The 16244-nt window shown below is 41.1% G+C and overlaps 3 protein-coding genes across 6 annotated transcripts; 1 reads left to right on the top strand and 2 right to left on the bottom strand.

Moving 5' to 3' along the window:
- Positions 1-1228: 1228 nt before the first annotated feature.
- LOC137735109 (putative serine/threonine-protein kinase-like protein CCR3) lies at positions 1229-3939 on the top strand. The gene has a single exon (XM_068474486.1). It carries the CDS (start codon positions 1376-1378, stop codon positions 3806-3808), a length of 2433 nt encoding a protein of 810 aa, XP_068330587.1. The 5' UTR covers positions 1229-1375; the 3' UTR covers positions 3809-3939.
- A 2287-nt stretch (positions 3940-6226) lies between these two features.
- LOC137734661 (NF-X1-type zinc finger protein NFXL2) lies at positions 6227-11164 on the bottom strand. Of its 3 annotated transcripts, XM_068473919.1 has the most exons (14): positions 9954-11163; positions 9729-9842; positions 9571-9626; positions 9291-9357; positions 8901-8993; positions 8490-8575; positions 8211-8373; positions 7931-8104; positions 7571-7761; positions 7362-7443; positions 7007-7213; positions 6836-6925; positions 6573-6749; positions 6227-6477 (listed from the first exon to the last, which is right to left on the bottom strand). In XM_068473919.1, the coding sequence occupies exons 1-13, from the start codon at positions 11070-11072 to the stop codon at positions 6594-6596; spliced, it is 2598 nt and encodes an 865-aa protein (XP_068330020.1). In that variant the 5' UTR covers positions 11073-11163; the 3' UTR covers positions 6227-6477; positions 6573-6593. The 3 variants fall into 3 exon arrangements, with proteins under 3 accessions (XP_068330020.1, XP_068330021.1, XP_068330019.1); XM_068473920.1 differs by having other exon boundaries at positions 6227-6749; positions 7007-7189; positions 9954-11164; XM_068473918.1 differs by having other exon boundaries at positions 6227-6749.
- A 114-nt stretch (positions 11165-11278) lies between these two features.
- LOC137733664 (phosphoinositide phospholipase C 2-like) lies at positions 11279-15288 on the bottom strand. 2 transcript variants are annotated; one of them, XM_068472811.1, is made up of 9 exons: positions 14828-15288; positions 14504-14700; positions 13877-14012; positions 13553-13798; positions 13248-13483; positions 12710-12827; positions 12172-12324; positions 12008-12094; positions 11279-11769 (listed from the first exon to the last, which is right to left on the bottom strand). In XM_068472811.1, exons 1-9 carry the CDS (start codon positions 15146-15148, stop codon positions 11476-11478), a joined length of 1788 nt encoding a protein of 595 aa, XP_068328912.1. In that variant the 5' UTR covers positions 15149-15288; the 3' UTR covers positions 11279-11475. The 2 variants fall into 2 exon arrangements, with proteins under 2 accessions (XP_068328912.1, XP_068328913.1); XM_068472812.1 differs by having other exon boundaries at positions 13248-13480.
- Positions 15289-16244: the final 956 nt, after the last annotated feature.

The raw sequence follows: 16244 nt of genomic DNA, 5'->3' as shown, positions 1-16244 counted from the left end.
AAAGAATCCTCTTAAAGTTCTTCACTTTTTCATAAAATACCTTTTTTTGGGAATTAACTTGGCGGCTGAAGAATTCAGCAGCCACTCCTGCTTACACCCAATTCTGGGTGGACACGTGTCCAAGTTTTGATTAAAATAATTAGAACTTGGACCTACCCGTGATTAGGTGTAAGCATGAATGGCTGCTGAAAATTCAGCAGCCAAGTCTTGTTCCTTTTTTTACATGTAACATGCAATTTGCACGTGTTTCACCTCTCAGGCGCGTAATTCATATTTATTTGTCCCCTCGTATGCCGACCAAAAATTAAATAAAATGTTCAATCAAAAAAGAAAAAAGAAAAAAGAAAAAAAAAAATCAAAGAACTTTGGTTATGTTAAAATAACTCAAGGTTATACACATACAAAGATTAGTTTAAAATCTAAATACTTATGGTTAACTTAACTGGTGAGAATAGATGAAAAAATATAGTACAACTAAGTTAGGTCAAATGTTTCAAATGTTCGATTACTTTTTATTATAACAAACAAACAAAACCGTTTTAGCTAGTTATCAAAATAATTTCCAATATCACAATACGTACCACGTATTCAAAAGCTGCAATTTTATTTTTGGTTTAAGAGACTGTAATCTACTTAGCACACATGTGAGAATTTATCACTACAACTGAAATACAAATTTACCACCCTTGTCTTAATAGAAATACAAATTTTTAATCGTTGAACTGTCATATACTAGTAGAATGGTATGTATATTTGAAAATAACTGCCAAAATTTGCTTATAATCTATTTTATTTGCTACGTTAAACCTTATCTCCTCCTTTTCACCATATATACACCATTGACAATTTGAGATAAAATATTTTGTTCCAAATACACTTCATCGAATTCAGAGAAAGTTCATATCTGCAAATTGAATCAAAACTCGTTATGAAGGAATTCAAGCATTACTCAAGGGTTCAAAAGATAACCATACACATTTTCGAGATGTGAAAGGCCTCTTCACAAAATACTTTACCAATTCTAAAAAAAAATTTACTTTAAATTCCAAAAATCCGATGGTTTTTGAAATTCAAAAATTATTAAAAATGACTTATTAAGAAAAATAGCCAGTTTTGAAAAAGTAACAACCAAAAAGGGAAAAAAATAAGAAGAAGAAAAGAAACGAATTATATATAAATGCTGTGAAACAACCTCATCGTCTTTCATCAGTTTCTGAACTCCCCAAAATCTACTTGGATCTCTCTCTCAATCTCTCTCTCTCGCGTCTTCTTCTGTGTCTGTCTGCGTGCCTGCAAACCCCGAAAGAGCTCCTCCAATGAAGCAGACCAGAGCACGCCAACCCACCACCCATGCCGTCAATCCCCACTCCTTTCTATGACGAAACGACCCTTCTCCTCCCTTACCACCGCCACCTTCATCATCATCACCGCCACCATCCTCTTCGTCGTTATACCACCACCAGCTCATGCCTTCGGTTCCGGCTCCACCCTTGCCGTTATCTCCGCCTCCGGCACCGTCTGCGGTGTCGTGTCAGACCAACCGCGGCAGCGCATCGTCTGCTACCGCCGCGGACAAACCGTCGCAGTCGAGCCCAACATCTCCTTCTCCACCATCTCCGGCGGACGGACCTCTCTCTGCGGCCTTCGCTCTGGCGGATACAGCCTCCTCTGCTGGGACGACATCGCCTCACAAAACAACACCTTCCAATCCAAACGTCTTTACTTCAACAGAACCGTTACGTTGGAAAATCTCTCAGTCGGCGACGACCATATCTGCGCCAGAACTGTCGTCACAGGCACCATAAAATGCTGGCGGGTCGACGACGTGTCCGAATTGCCATCTGGGTCGGACCAATTCTCCTCGATTTCATCGGGGTCGGGTTTCTCTTGCGGAATTTCCAAAACCACCCTCCGGGTTCAATGCTGGGGCAGAGCAACTTCAATGGCGGAAGAAATACAAACCGGGTTCGGAAACATGACAATGGCGACCATCACAGCCGGCGGCTCGCACGTGTGCGGGATCAACACCACCGGGCTTATAGTCTGCCGGGGAAGCAATGGCGCCGGCCAATGGAACGTCCCTTCCGGCTCGCCTTTCGAGTTCTCTGCTCTGTCCCTCGGAGTAAACCACAGCTGCGCAATCAGAACTTCAAATCAAACTGTCATCTGTTGGGGAGGAGGAGGCCAATTTGCAATTAACCAAACAAATGGGGTGTCTTTTGAAGTAATTGCTTCTGGGTCGGATTTCGTTTGTGGATTAACCACCAGGAATTTTTCGATTGTTTGTTGGGGTCCGGGCTGGCCCAATCTCTCCGGTTTGAAATCAGGGGAGGAGCTCGAATTGCCCGAAATTCTTCCCGGTTCTTGTGTCAATTCGTCCTGCGGTGAATGTGGAATTTACCCTCAGTCCCAAAGGCTCTGTTTTGGTACAGATAACATTTGCAAGCCCTGTTTGCCTCAAATTTCATTGCCACCACCAGCATTTCCATCGCCGCCACCTCCGCAGCCACCTCCACCGCCACTGGCGTCAAGGCCGCGGCCCGCGGCATTGACGACGGGTTTATTGGTGTTTGCCATTGTGGGTTGTGTCGGAGCTTTTGCAGTTATTTGTACTGTTATTTATTGTTTGTGGACCGGCGGTTGTTTTGGGGACAACAAGATTCACAATTCAGTTCAGCCGACAATTACTAGAGATGCTAGCTCAAACAATGGCAATGGGATAACGTCAAACAATAGTCCCCCGTCGAGATCCTCCACCATCCGCCGCCAGGGCTCGAGGATCATGAGGCGGCAGAGGAGCGGAACATCCTCGAAGCACGCAGACAGGGCGGAGGAGTTTTCCCTGTCCGAGCTCGCGGCTGCCACCAATGACTTCTCAATGGAGAACAAGATTGGCGCCGGTAGCTTCGGAGTTGTATATAGAGGCAAACTGCCTGACGGCCGGGAAGTTGCGATTAAGAGAGGCGAAACCGCCTCGAAGATGAAGAAGTATCAGGAGAAGGAGAGCGCATTCGATTCGGAACTTGCGTTCTTGTCGAGAGTTCATCACAAGCATCTCGTGAGGCTTGTCGGATATTGCCAAGAGAGGGACGAGAGGCTTTTGGTGTACGAGCACATGAAAAACGGTGCACTTTATGATCACTTGCATGACAAGAACAATGTGGAGAGAAGCAGTAGTTTGTTAAATTCGTGGAAAATGAGGATCAAGGTTGCATTGGATGCCTCTAGAGGCATTGAGTATCTGCACAATTATGCCGTGCCGCCTATCATTCATCGAGATATAAAGTCATCGAACATCTTGCTTGACGCGAATTGGACCGCGAGGGTGTCTGATTTTGGGTTGTCGTTGATGGGGCCGGAGTCAGAGGTGGATTTTAGGCCAACGAATGCGGCAGGGACCGTTGGCTACATTGATCCGGAGTACTACGGACTCAACTTGTTGACCGCAAAGAGTGATGTCTATGGACTCGGCGTGGTGCTATTGGAGCTTCTGACGGGGAAGAGGGCAATATTTAAGGATGGGAAGGATGGGGGGACGCCTATAAGCGTGGTGGATTTTGCAGTGCCGGCGATTATGAAAGGGGAGTTGGTGAGGCTTTTGGACAAGAGGGTTGGGCCGCCGGAAGTGAATGAATCGGAAGCGGTTGAGCTGGTGGCATATACAGCAATGCATTGTGTGAGTTTGGAAGGGAAAGATAGGCCGACTATGGCGGACATTGTGGCGAACTTGGAGAGGGCGTATGCTCTCTGCGATGAAAGCCCTGGCAGCATCTCAAGTGGTGCAATCTCCATTGTCTCAGCAGAGTAGTAAAATGTGCTTCCTTCCCGTTAAAGAAAGATTAGAAAAGAAAAGTTGAATTATTTCTTCAATTTTTGTCAAATTTTTGGGGATAAATTGGATGGATTTAAATAAAAGATTTACCATTGGGGGTGTAAAAAGACTAAAGATTTAGGGGTTTCCATCTAACCTTGCTGTAGTGTAACATTTTGTAAACGCCAAAAGCTAGAAATATGCAGCCTTTGCTTGCAATTTTCTAGTGTTGCCTAACTTTTCTCTCTTTCCTACATTTTACTTCTTCTTTGTGTGCCAATGCATTTAACTAGGGTTAGATCGTCAATGGAATCAATCAAATATTGCTACGCCGTCAGTTATTTGCCACATAAGTTTAGTAGTGTCTGTAATATGAATGATTTGTTGATGTTCGATATCAGCCAGCTAATCAGATAGTCTAACCTAAATATTTGTGATGTGATTGAACAAAGAATAATTCATTTAGGTGGGTGTCCTTGTTGACACAAAGTCGCATGACAGTGTTGTTTGGTATATGAGTGGGCAAATGACAGTCAAAGAATGTGACACAAAAGTTTGGCTTCCCAAAAAACCATAGGGATTCTCATGATAAATTATAAAAGTGCTTTTTTTCTGCTTTTTGTGAAGTGATCCAAAGATTACAAAGCCTGCGGTTTGTACTTGAGAGCAGTAGCCGCTACAAGTAGAGCCCGCAGCGTCGCCAAATATTATTAGAAAAATTAGAAAATATTATTACCAGAGCCTGTAACTTTGAATCACAGTTTACATGTCCGCCAGTTTGACTCGGAAATTCTAGCAAGGCTGCCAAACTGGGGAGACACTTGCCAAATTGGATACGCCCAAGTGTCTCTTAGATGTTCGACACGTGTAGGGTTTGTAATGCATGTTTTTTTTTTTTTTTTTTTTTTTCATATATGAGATGCCACTATTGCAGCATTGCAAACCACCAATGCATGAGTTTGTGTTTTAACTTTTTAATATGTCAAAAGCATTGCTGGTTTAAGATACTACTACAATGATTTTTCCAGTGTAAGTCTCTCTACAAACCTAAGCTAAAGAAAAACCCGAAGAAGCAAATTCTACGCTTTGATATGAAAGCATAACATTTATTGATTAATATGTGCATGCTGCTGTTATTTTTGTAGGCAATAAATATGTTATCAATGCAGCCAGTCACGTCAAATAACCATGAACATCTTTATGATAATAAATAATATTAGGAGGTGTTTGGACGACGTAATTTTAAGTACCACAGGATTTAGGCTATATGAGACAAAGGGATTTGAAAGTGATTAGGAGGTGTTTGGACGACGTAATTTTAAGTACCACATGATTTAGGCTATATGAGACAAAGGGATTTGAAAGTGATTAGATGCAAACATAATTGAATGGAGTCATTGACAATCTTTTGTTTATTGGCTTCGTAATGCTCATGTAAGTGCATCTTCAATCCGTCATTCAGAACTATGGTCTGGTAATACTCTTCTTCACTTGGAAGTGAGAGGTCTTAGGTTCGAATATCTTAGATGCTAAATTTGATACCAAATTAGGCTGCCCATTGTGTGGCTTAACCGAACTAGGACTCTTAGTGTAAAAATATCGATGTACTTAAGAAGAAAAAAAAAAGTGCACCTTCAATCCATTTGTTTAATGTTTTGTATGACAATTTTAACTGATTTAGCCTGAAATACTAGGTACTTGAAAATCTCTCGTCCTACACATCATTCATTTTTGCATTTCCGTTGTCATATTATGCACTCATCCGCTTGTTTATGTTCTTTAGCTTTCTTTTCATTTATTCAATCAAATGATTAGAAGATAACACTCAAAAGCATACCAAATTTGAAAGATTGATTAGCAGTGGATGCGGGAAAAAAGTCAAGATTTACTAACTCTCTCGTGTATGGCCATGGGAGTTGGGAGTTGGGAGCAGTTGGATTGGTGGTGCCTAAATACGTCTATGTTAATGAGGGTGACATACACTTTCAAACAAAATTGAGTAATTAGGCCCACTGAGGGAGCACGATAATTTCCAGAAAATTCATTCCCCTTTTCCATCATTTTTTTTTTGTTTTAATTAATACAAAAGGAAAAAAATAATTAGATAAAATATAAATTATTTTTATATTTTATGATGTTAATTCTCTCCTCTTCCGCGGTCTCCTCCAGTACCTTTTTATTTGAAGATTCATGATTAAATCACGTCAGCATTTTATGTTGACTCCTCTATAGAGAGACAAAAAATAAAGTGAGAGAAAACGAGAGGGAAAGAAATTTGAAGAAGAGAGAATCGAACTCCATTGGTTTGAGCAACGCCATTAGTTTTTCATCCATAATAAAGGGTTTTAGAGTGCCAATAAGGACTGGAAGTTTCATTGCATCGGATTCTTAATTCAATGGCCACAGCTCCAATTCAATCAACATCCAAGAACCGATGCCCAAATTTGACTAAAAAAAAGGTTCAACATACATTCCACATGTTGTAAGAAGGGTTCATTTTTCTCCTTGTAATTCTTATTTCCTAAGCAACAGAGGACCAAATCAAGCTTGTGAAAATGAGCCATCACTCCGATTACTGTTTGAATGTCAGCGTCGTTGAGATCGTCAAGTTTATCGGCTTGAAGGACTCATATTAGTACAAACAAGGCCAAAATTCCGGCTACATTCTGCAGAAAGCACTTGGTGAGGCCATTTTCTTGATCGTGAGGAAAGAGAACGTAGGCTGACCACTCAAATCGGGTATTGGCGTATAATGTATTACCTTCATCGAGGTTTTCCTTGGTTAGATTCGGGGGTATCTTCTTTGTCGATTCTCTTCAACTTCATTCATCCAATCATTAAGTCGGAGGAGACCCATGTATCCGTAGTATGATACAGCAGCTAAAACCACCAGGAGGGTGAAAACTAGAAGACACCGTTTCACGTTGGAAATAATTTTCTGTTTGAAAATGAAGAGTTACAGTTAGCAAGTGAATAACGAGGCAGTTCAAAGTGCTCAGTTTTTTCTTTCAAGGAAATACGTACTTGCAGTGTCGAGGTTTGTGTCACTTGTTGCACCCGCTCACGCCTTTTCTTCCGCTTTGGTCCTTGCCTATCATAATCTGATTCCTTCACCTTCAAGACACAAAAAATGGCATTAGAATGACAGCAGCAAGTTTCAAATCACAAAAGTCTGTTTGAATTTCAAGATCTTACCTCCACGGATTTAGGTCTACGCAACTGTAATTCTGAATCATTAACCTTTTGTTTGCTTTTGCAGTCGGAATTGCAAGGAATGAGTCCAAGTCCAAATTGATTCTTAGATGCATCTTTGGGATCAGAACCAGCATCGCGATAGGCTGCCTGAACATTGTGACATAACCACTCCTTTTTCAAGCTCTGGCATCCACAACGGATGGTAACCTTTGCATATAAAATAGAATCAAGTCAGAAAGCCAAAGACTGCGTGAAACGATAATTCATGCAATAACTTCACTTTCTTTTCCCTGAGCTAACAAACACGAAAATTTTCAATAAAACTTATATTTTATGGTAATACAAGAATTATAACCTTTTTAGAGCACTTTTCGGGTGAGGAACATTGACCAGGATGACAAATCTCTGGGCACAGATGAGTACAATACGGCAACTTTCTGCATAATGAACAGCACCACTAAGATCCTCTCTTAATTCAAAAGGGAAGCAAATAGTAGAGAGAACTGGAATAATATTTTAAGGTGTACAACTGAACAAACAAAAGAAAACATGTATTTGTATTACCTGTGACAAGGCCCCTTACATGAACGAGCAGTCATTTGCTCCTTTTCGGACAAGCTGTTAAAATATATGCACTCAAAAACATGAACCATGGAACCACAGTGACACGATCGCTTTACAAGCACCTTGCAAGGAGGGCAGTCTCCAGGATGACATGGCAAGGGGCAAGGATGAGGACATGCAGGCTCCCTCTCCTGAATGAACACATTTTCAGCAATCATGCAACATTTAGTTTCAAAAGTACTAAAAGAAAGTCGAAGATAATAATTTTACTAAAATTGAGGTAAAGATCAGTTTTCATGGAAGGTGGAGGATCCTAAAGAGAATCATCAGAGCAGTCTAATATGAAGGAATTAGTAACACCTTTTTGCAAGGAAGTTGACACTTCTCACAAGGCTCACTTCTTGCTTGCCGGACTGATGGCACCGTTTGATTCTTGAGGGGGTGACAAGTTTTTGTGCAAAAGTGATTACCACAAGGTAGAGGATTTCCGCACAAGTTTTCGCAGGAAAATAGTGTGTTATCTGAGCAGACCATCTGATCCAAGGCACAAACAAAAGTGGAATTCAGGAGAAAATATGAGGCCAAGTTGATACAACTAAGTCAAGTAGTTTTAGTTGAAATTCTGTGGTATCAAACACACCATTTTATCTGCTCCAATGTGCTGGCCAACACATGACCTCCAAACAAGTTCTGGGCATGGAGGGCATGGAGATCCTGGAGTAGATTCACTATGATGAAAGGACTTCTTCTTCTTAGGTTTCAACGTAAATTCCGGATTCGGAGGAGGTTTAGGACCATGACACCTGAAGATTAAAATAAATGAATTTACTGAAATTAGTTGTATAAAGGAAGTATGTTAGAGATATTTTCCAGAGAATAGCTAAAAATTGAAATAATGCATTGAAAAAATCCAGCAAACCTTAGCTTGCACTTGTGGCCACATGCGTATTCTTCCTCACAAAGTAATCTACACGGGTGGCAGGCTCCATAATGGCACTTATGTGGCTGGGGAAAGAACAAAAATAATTGTCATTACCATAACACAAGGCACTGTTAAATAGGGGTAGCATTTTTCTTGTCCCTAATAAAATAAAAAATAAAGAACATTAGGATATAACAAAACTAAAAGACACTCAAATTTTGGAAGAATCAGATATTACTAAAACTACACTTCGACAACAGTCCTAACTCCTAGGTATCTATTAACTGCACATTCATGATAATGGTCATGCTATAATTTTAAGAACCTACATGTATGTTCCAATAAAGCTCAAGTGTAGATCCTTGACACAAACCTTGAGACAAACTAGGCCAAACCAACCAACCGTACCTTGGAATTTGGTCCATGCCTGCATAAAGGAGTAATAGGGCATGGCTTACGACATCTGGGAGGCTTTTGATCCATCTCAGTACCGCAAGGAACCTGTATACAAAATCCATTTGGAAAGTGGAAAATACATCTTCAGACCAATTTGGCAAAGGAACATAAGAAAACTTTTGTTGTGCAACATGCTATGAACCAGGTCTGCTTTTCTAACGATATTAACCCGGAAAGTTTAAAAAAAAATATCAGAGAAGATGTTCACTCAAAGAACAAAAATTGCAATCCTTTTGCAGCAGTCACAAGCAACACCTCTGTTAGTATACATGTTTATCCTAACGAGACAATTTAAATCCCACCAAGTATATAGAGATGAACTACAATGGCCAAAACCTGCACCTCAAAGTGTGTCTGACCGCATGCACATGTAATTGTCACCATCACTGGGCACGGAGCACAAGCACCTCTGCAGGAACAAAACTGTACTTCATAATTTGCAACTAAAACCTTTTCATTTTCATCTAAAGCTTCAAACTATTTGAAAAGAAAAACTGTTCATCACTTTAACTCTGAAGATTTCTCTTGAATAATATACATATTATATCCACACTATTGAATAACAGAATGTTCCAGCTCAACTAATGTGACTACAGATCTGCCACGGGATAGGGAAACATACCGATGGCATGGAGATGGGCACTTGTGGTTCCTACATCGTAGCTTTCGTCCACAAATCTAAAAGTTCAAAAATCAATACAAACACAAACGATTATAGACCTAAAATCAGAATTTTACCAGTATAGACCTAAAATCAGAAGCTGAACCAGGAACACAAACCTCTGAGCACGGTGGGCAGTCCCCATCACAGCACCGGCGCTTACAAGCATGCCGCCCACAGTCCCTTAGTCTCTGGCACTTCCTTTCGCATGCTAAATCTTGATGGCAAGGAACCTATTCTAGATCCAATTACACTATCTTTTAGTGAACTCATAAGCTAACAAGTGAATCAATCCCTCTTTGATCGAAAGATTCTAAATTTGAGCAAAATAGCAAACGTCATACCTCCTTTTTCAAGCTCCCACACCGGCACGACTTGATGACAACTGTTCTGCAAGTCTCAATGCACTCCCCACGATGACACCTCTCCGGGCACCTATGGTAGCCACAACTGAGCATCTTATCACAAGTTGAACCACACAAAGGCACAGAGGCTTTGCAAGACAATCCCTCATGCATTCTCTTTCCACAGGGGCATGTCCTCTTGCCCTGGGACGGGCACGGCCCGCACTCCCCCAAATGACACCCTTTGGTACACTTATGCTGCCCACAGCCAAGCACCTTCTCGCACGGCTCCTCACACCTAAAATCAAGCCGCTCACAACACTCCTTCTCCTCCTCCTTCTTCCCACATTGGCACCGGTACACTCCCCGCACCCGGCACGGCGAGCAGGGCCCCTGGTGGCAAATCTCCGAGCACCGGTGGATCCCACAAGCCAATACCTTCTTACAAGCATTGTTACAAGAGAAATGCTTAAACCCACATCGCCGGACGTCCTTCACAGACCCACAAAAGCACCGAGATTCTACGAGCTTCGGGCAGGACGGGCAGGGACCCGGGTGGCAAAGAAGCAAGCAATGGTGGCCGCAGCCGTGCTTCAGCGGCCGATTGCAGACCTCGCCGCACGAATGCGGCAGAACCCACGGGTCATCGCTCGGTGGGTTCTCGAGCTTTCCACAGAAGCAGTAATAATTCTTGGGGATTTGGGAATGGGGGTACTCTATCCTACATTTGGGGCAGTTCCAGACTGATACCTCGGCGGCTTTCTGGGCGGAAATGGGGAGGCGCGTGGAGGCCCGCAAGGCGGACAAATCGGATGCCTGGCGCGCCCAGCTCTGGATGCAGATCAGGTGGAAGACGGAGAAACAGACGGAGGTGCAGGACCAGGTCGGGTCGGCGGGCCGGATCCGCTCCAGGCATATCAGGCATGACAGAGCGCCGGAGGACGATGACGTCAGGAAAGATTGGATCTTGGAGAGGTCGGCGGTGGTCGCTGTTGATTTTCCTGTGAATTCCAAGTAGGTTCGGAAAATGGAGTCGGAGAGATCCGAGTGGCGAACCGGTCCGGAGCCGGATTGGCTCTGGTCGGAGTCGGTGTCGGAGTCCGAGTGGTTCGAGGGCATTTTGGGAATTTCGGGGCCAAGAGTCGATCTTTTCCTTGTTTCACAGAGCGCGGCAGATTTCGGAGATTTTGAGCGCCACGGCACGTCGGCACATGGAAAGTCTCTAAATTGGTCGGATTATTGATGGGCCTGCGAATAGCTAAAGTCCATTTACTATTTGGCCCGGCCCACGAGGCCCTAATAAAATAAAATAAAATACTAAATGATGCAAAAGCTTGCAAATTTTATTGAGGAAGAAAAAGTTAAAACTGTTACAATGACATAACTTCCAGGTACACGACGTCGTATGACATAAATCTCACACAGGACTAAATAACGTATAACCAAATACAACAAAAGGCTTTACATTATTGTAGTGTTCTCTTCTTCTCCGGCGACACAACATGAGAACCGGGTTTTTTTTTCAAACAAAATCGAAGTGCATAAGAAGCTTCACCGATTTGTACCTCTCTCCCTTGGGGCAGTGTAAGGGAACTGCTCGAATCCCTCTTCGTAGCTCAGACACCGGCAGGCAGGTTTGGCCTCCAAAGTCGTCCTTCTCTGACATGTCGTACTCATGAACTTCAATGCGGAGCACAGCTAGTTCTGGAACGGTTAATGGGAATTCGAATTCTTCGTTCCAGGCCGGAACCCAATTGTCCTCTAGGGCCTTTGTCCTTTTCATCACGCTATCATCAGCAACTCCAGCAATTCCTACCTGAACGTCACAAAGTTGATATCACATTTTCGATTCTTTGGTATACATGATCCGGGAGTTCCCGAAACATGCTAGTAAAAGCATGCAGACAAAACCAACAGCACTGGAAAACGGGAGTGGTAAAAATGCACGGGTGAAATCACAAGGAAACAGCTAAAACCCGCGAGACAACAACAATGTACACAAACATTCCCAAATACGAGAAGTGATAACGATGATGTAGACTGCTTCAACTTACCCTTGCATAAAAATCCGGAGGAGAATACGCATCGAAGTGTGTGTGCTTGAAATCATAGTACCATCCTTCTCCCATATATACTTTTACCTAGAAAACAAAAGAATAACCATTAGCTACGACAAAACAAGTGACGACAGTCAGAAGCCTAGCAATACGGTGCTCACCTTCAAAGTTTTTTTCACTGGTAAACCATTTTTAGGATCAAACACCTCATTTTGTGGACCACTCTTCAAAAGAAAATCCGGTTTTTTCACATAGCCGCACCTGCCATTGGCTCTAAACATTCCCTGCATCACCCACAATGGTCTTCCATATCCCTGTCACAAGGAAACCCGCTATAAGTATTTGCAAGAGGTAAGCCAAGAAATTATTCATTTATTTATCTCTATTTCGAAAGCCATAGAACCTAAGTGATCCTCCATTGACCCTCAAACCAATATTGGGACCACTAGACAACGCCAACCATTTCCCATGTAAGGGGAGGAAACAAAAATAATACTTAATTAACACAATGGATAATAATTAAGCACTACCCATATGGAAAAATAGACCTTTCTGGCAAGACGATATTCTAAACTACTCTAATTTAAGGGGATGGGAATTTCAAACTCAGGTGCAAGGGGGCAGGCAGTTTGCCCCCCTGCCAACTGGCCTATCCCACAACTGGTGAAAATTAGACCTTTAAATACACAAAAATTATACCTGCATATTAAATGCAACCATTTGAGCCCCATACGACCACCCAATCATTGGGTTGTAATTTGATGAGTCCACACGTATGCCCTTTGGGTACACCCTCAGAATATTCCTCTGAGTAAACCTATATGAAACCAGTCGTCAGTGTGGAAAGTTTTTTCTTCTAATAATCAAGATGCAAGTATACATTATGATTCCTAAATACACGTTAGTGTACTGGACAAGAAAATGGCTAAATGCATGACTCTACAGGCATAACAGAAGTGATGGTAGGCGGTACGCCTGCACCGGCTTAATAAGATCTATCCAGGACAATAATGTAAAGTCTATCAAATAATTGTAATGTAATTAGCACTGAACAGTAAGTGCGTTGTTTTAAGGTTAACCAGTACTCAAATGAAACTTGAACTCACATGACACGATATGATTGTCTCACTGGTGCTACATTCTTATTTTAGTAAGAGTTAATGGCATGTGAGCGCAAGTTATAGATGGGAAGAGGATCCCTTAACAACACAGTTCATAAAAGATGTGAGTCAAATACCTGATAATTTCCTTTCCGTACGTTACTACTGCCTTCTCGAGCTGTTGCTCACTTAAGCTTATACGCCGCACTTTATCTGCATCTACTTTGAGACACTCTGCTAATCCACCTTTAGGTTTCCCAGCATGAATGGCAATTAAATGCTTATATTCAGGTGCTACATTTTGCTCGGACTTGGAACCACCATAATCAATATCTTCCTCCTCATTGCTATCTTCTTTATCCAATTCATCCTGCTAAAACACAACTGAAGTTAAAAATTAAATAAAATAAACAAAGCAGTTACACTAAAAAAATCCCCACACCTTGTCATTTGCCACAGTTGCACCTTTGGCGTCCGGAACTTCTTTACCCCACGCTTCCTCATCAGCTGGAGTCTTTGCACTCTTTGGATCACTTTCTCCTTGCACAGCATTCTTAGCCTCAGGATATTTCTTAGGCGGCTTGGTTGAAATAATAATCCTTTTCTTTAGCGACGCTGGAGATGGAAATTCTTTCAAACACTCCGAGCCAGGATGAAACAGTACGTCCCCAAATGTTTCAGTGAGCATCTAGAAAACGGTTGACAAAACAATAAATACCAGACCATTCGAGTTTAAAATCCTAATAACGCGATTGCAAATACCAACCTGAGCGACTTTGGCTTGAAGATCAGGGGTAAGGTGGTCTTCTAAAGTAATCACAACAGGGTATTCAGAGGCAGCAAAGGCATATTCCTTGATAGACCTCAAACACTTGATAAGTTCCACCGGCGTAGTCAATGTCCTATAACAAAACAAACCGACTTTTGTCTCAATTCGGTACAAAATCAAACTACATAGTTTCACTATTCCGTTACTAGGTATAGCAAATTTCTCCAGTTAGGTAACAAAATTACAGAACAAAGATCGCAAATTAATAGCGTACATATAATTCACTATTCCATTACTAGCTTTTAACATATTTGTCCAAACAGGTAAATTACAGCACAAAGATAAGCTTCACTGGTCTCGTCAATGTCCTAATAAAACAAAACCGATTTTCGTCTCAAGTTCGGCACAAAACCGAACTACATACATAGTTTCACTGTTCTGTTACTAGATTTAACATATTTGTCGAAATGAGTAACAAAATTACAGGTCAAAGATCGAAAATTTGTCCAAAATGGGTAACAAAATTAGGGCATATTCCACCAATACGTTACTTGTTTTAGTATATTTGTCCAAATGGGTAACAAAATTAGAGCAAAAAGATTGCAAATTTGACAGTAACCATACCCTCCGTGAAGCACATCGACATCGTCTTTGTTCGAATTAGGCCAAATATCCAGCTCAATCACCTTCACTCCTCTGCGAAGAGCTTCTATAATCGGAACGTCACTGCAGTGACTGCTCAGCTGGTTCCCGGTCAGATAAGAGTTGTGCCCTGTGTGTATGAAATAATGCGACAATGGCGCACTCATATCATGGTGCACCTACAAACAAACAAACAAAAAATAAAAAATAAAAAAATAAATCATACCAAAAAATAAACAAAAACAACTAAATTACCAAAAATTAATTCCATTGTTAAATTAAAAGTAAAGTTAAAATGATGTGTACCCCGAGAGCTGGAGAGATTGGGGGGTTGATGTCGCCGAAGAGGTACTTGAAGAATGCTTCGAGATTGAAGACCTTGCGGTGGAAGATGTTGAGGTGTTTGAACTCGGCGAGGCTCTGTTCGATAAGGGCCTGAGCTAACTCCTTGGTGGCGCTCTCCTCCTTCTGGAATTCCTTCAGGAAGCGGTGGAAGTGATCGGCGGTCATGATGCCGTTCTCCGAGTACTGAACGAAAAAGGCCCTGACCTCCGGCGGTGCTTCCGAGACGGCGAGCTTGAAGCGCCGCTGGAAGCAGAAGCAGACTCTGTAGGTCTGTTTGGACATGGAGGATCGCCTTGCTTGGATCGGAATCCGGAGCCGGAGGATTTGGAGGGAATTTGCCTTTCCCGCGTCGGTGTCTGGTTGGTTGGGGAATAGAGAGAGGGTGGGGAGAGTGAAGTAACTCCAGAAGGAATGGAACGCAGGGGGGGACCCACCACCCCACGTTGTGGATTGGTGAGTAAATTTAATGACGTGACGTTGCGGACCTTCAATATGGTGACGTTGCGGTCCTTTTCGATTGGACTTTTTGTCGTATTTTCTCAGTCTTTCTTTATAAAATTGCCTACTTTCTCTTACATTTTAATTAGGCATTTTTGGAAAAATAGTTCTTAAAAACGGCACAACTCTTTTTTTTTTTTTTTTTTTTTTTAATTTTTTGAGATTTTAAATCGATAAAAGTAATTTTTAAATTTGTCTATTATTAATTATTTTGATCATTTTGTAATTTAAACAAAGTTTAGAATAACAAAAATGCTTTTAATTTAATAAACAATTGGTCAAATTGTTTTTGAAACTTTAACGAAAAGTTTCCGATACTGTTTATTTTAACAAAAAACTACATTTTTATACTAAAAAGTCAATCATAGTACTATTAACTTTACCTTTTATTTTGTATTTATTGTTAAAACTCAAAGTTTTCAAGTCATTTTCATTAGTTTTCCTAATTGTTTGGACATATATGAGAGTAATTTTTGTCGTTTGGTCTTATTTTAGAAAAAAATTTCACGAAATTATCAAAATATTTGACGAAAGACAATAATCTCAAAACCAAAATAAAGAGTAATTTAACCTCATAAATTATTTTACCTAAAATACCTTTTAAACATCAACTTTGTGAATTAACTCGCTTAACTGTTGAACTGTTGATGCTAAAGTTTGAATGTCAACTATTAACAAATGATATGCGAGTGGACGGAAATGTTATAAGAAAGGATGTTCGCATATTAAAGTATATAAAAAAAATAAAAATATTTTAATCAATACTTAAAATTATTTTATGTTGACGAAACAAAAATGTTGACTTAACATTGTTTTATGTGTATTATCCTTTAAATAAAACATTGTTTATGTGTTTTTATTTTTTATTTTTTATTTTTAT

This window comes from Pyrus communis, chromosome 5 (genome assembly GCF_963583255.1).
Source record: "Pyrus communis chromosome 5, drPyrComm1.1, whole genome shotgun sequence".
NCBI lineage: Eukaryota > Viridiplantae > Streptophyta > Magnoliopsida > Rosales > Rosaceae > Pyrus > Pyrus communis.
The sequence above is the reverse complement of the archived record's forward strand: the minus strand, read 5'-3'. Positions and strand labels throughout refer to the sequence as shown.

What these genes read in the sequence shown, in the direction of transcription:
- LOC137735109 (XM_068474486.1), top strand. Translation starts at nt 1,376, where the DNA reads ATGACGAAACGACCCTTCTCCTCCCTTACCACCGCCACCTTCATCATC.
- LOC137734661 (XM_068473918.1), bottom strand. Translation starts at nt 11,072, where the DNA reads ATGCCCTCGAACCACTCGGACTCCGACACCGACTCCGACCAGAGCCAA. An exon ending in GGCATGGACCAAATTCCAAG is followed by an intron (nt 8,576 to 8,900) that starts GTACGGTTGGTT and finishes TTCTTTCCCCAG; the next exon opens with CCACATAAGTGCCATTATGG. An exon ending in GGCCACAAGTGCAAGCTAAG is followed by an intron (nt 8,374 to 8,489) that starts GTTTGCTGGATT and finishes TTTAATCTTCAG; the next exon opens with GTGTCATGGTCCTAAACCTC.
- LOC137733664 (XM_068472811.1), bottom strand. Translation starts at nt 15,148, where the DNA reads ATGTCCAAACAGACCTACAGAGTCTGCTTCTGCTTCCAGCGGCGCTTC. An exon ending in CAATCTCTCCAGCTCTCGGG is followed by an intron (nt 14,701 to 14,827) that starts GTACACATCATT and finishes GTTTGTTTGTAG; the next exon opens with GTGCACCATGATATGAGTGC. An exon ending in CTCCGGATTTTTATGCAAGG is followed by an intron (nt 11,770 to 12,007) that starts GTAAGTTGAAGC and finishes TGTGACGTTCAG; the next exon opens with GTAGGAATTGCTGGAGTTGC.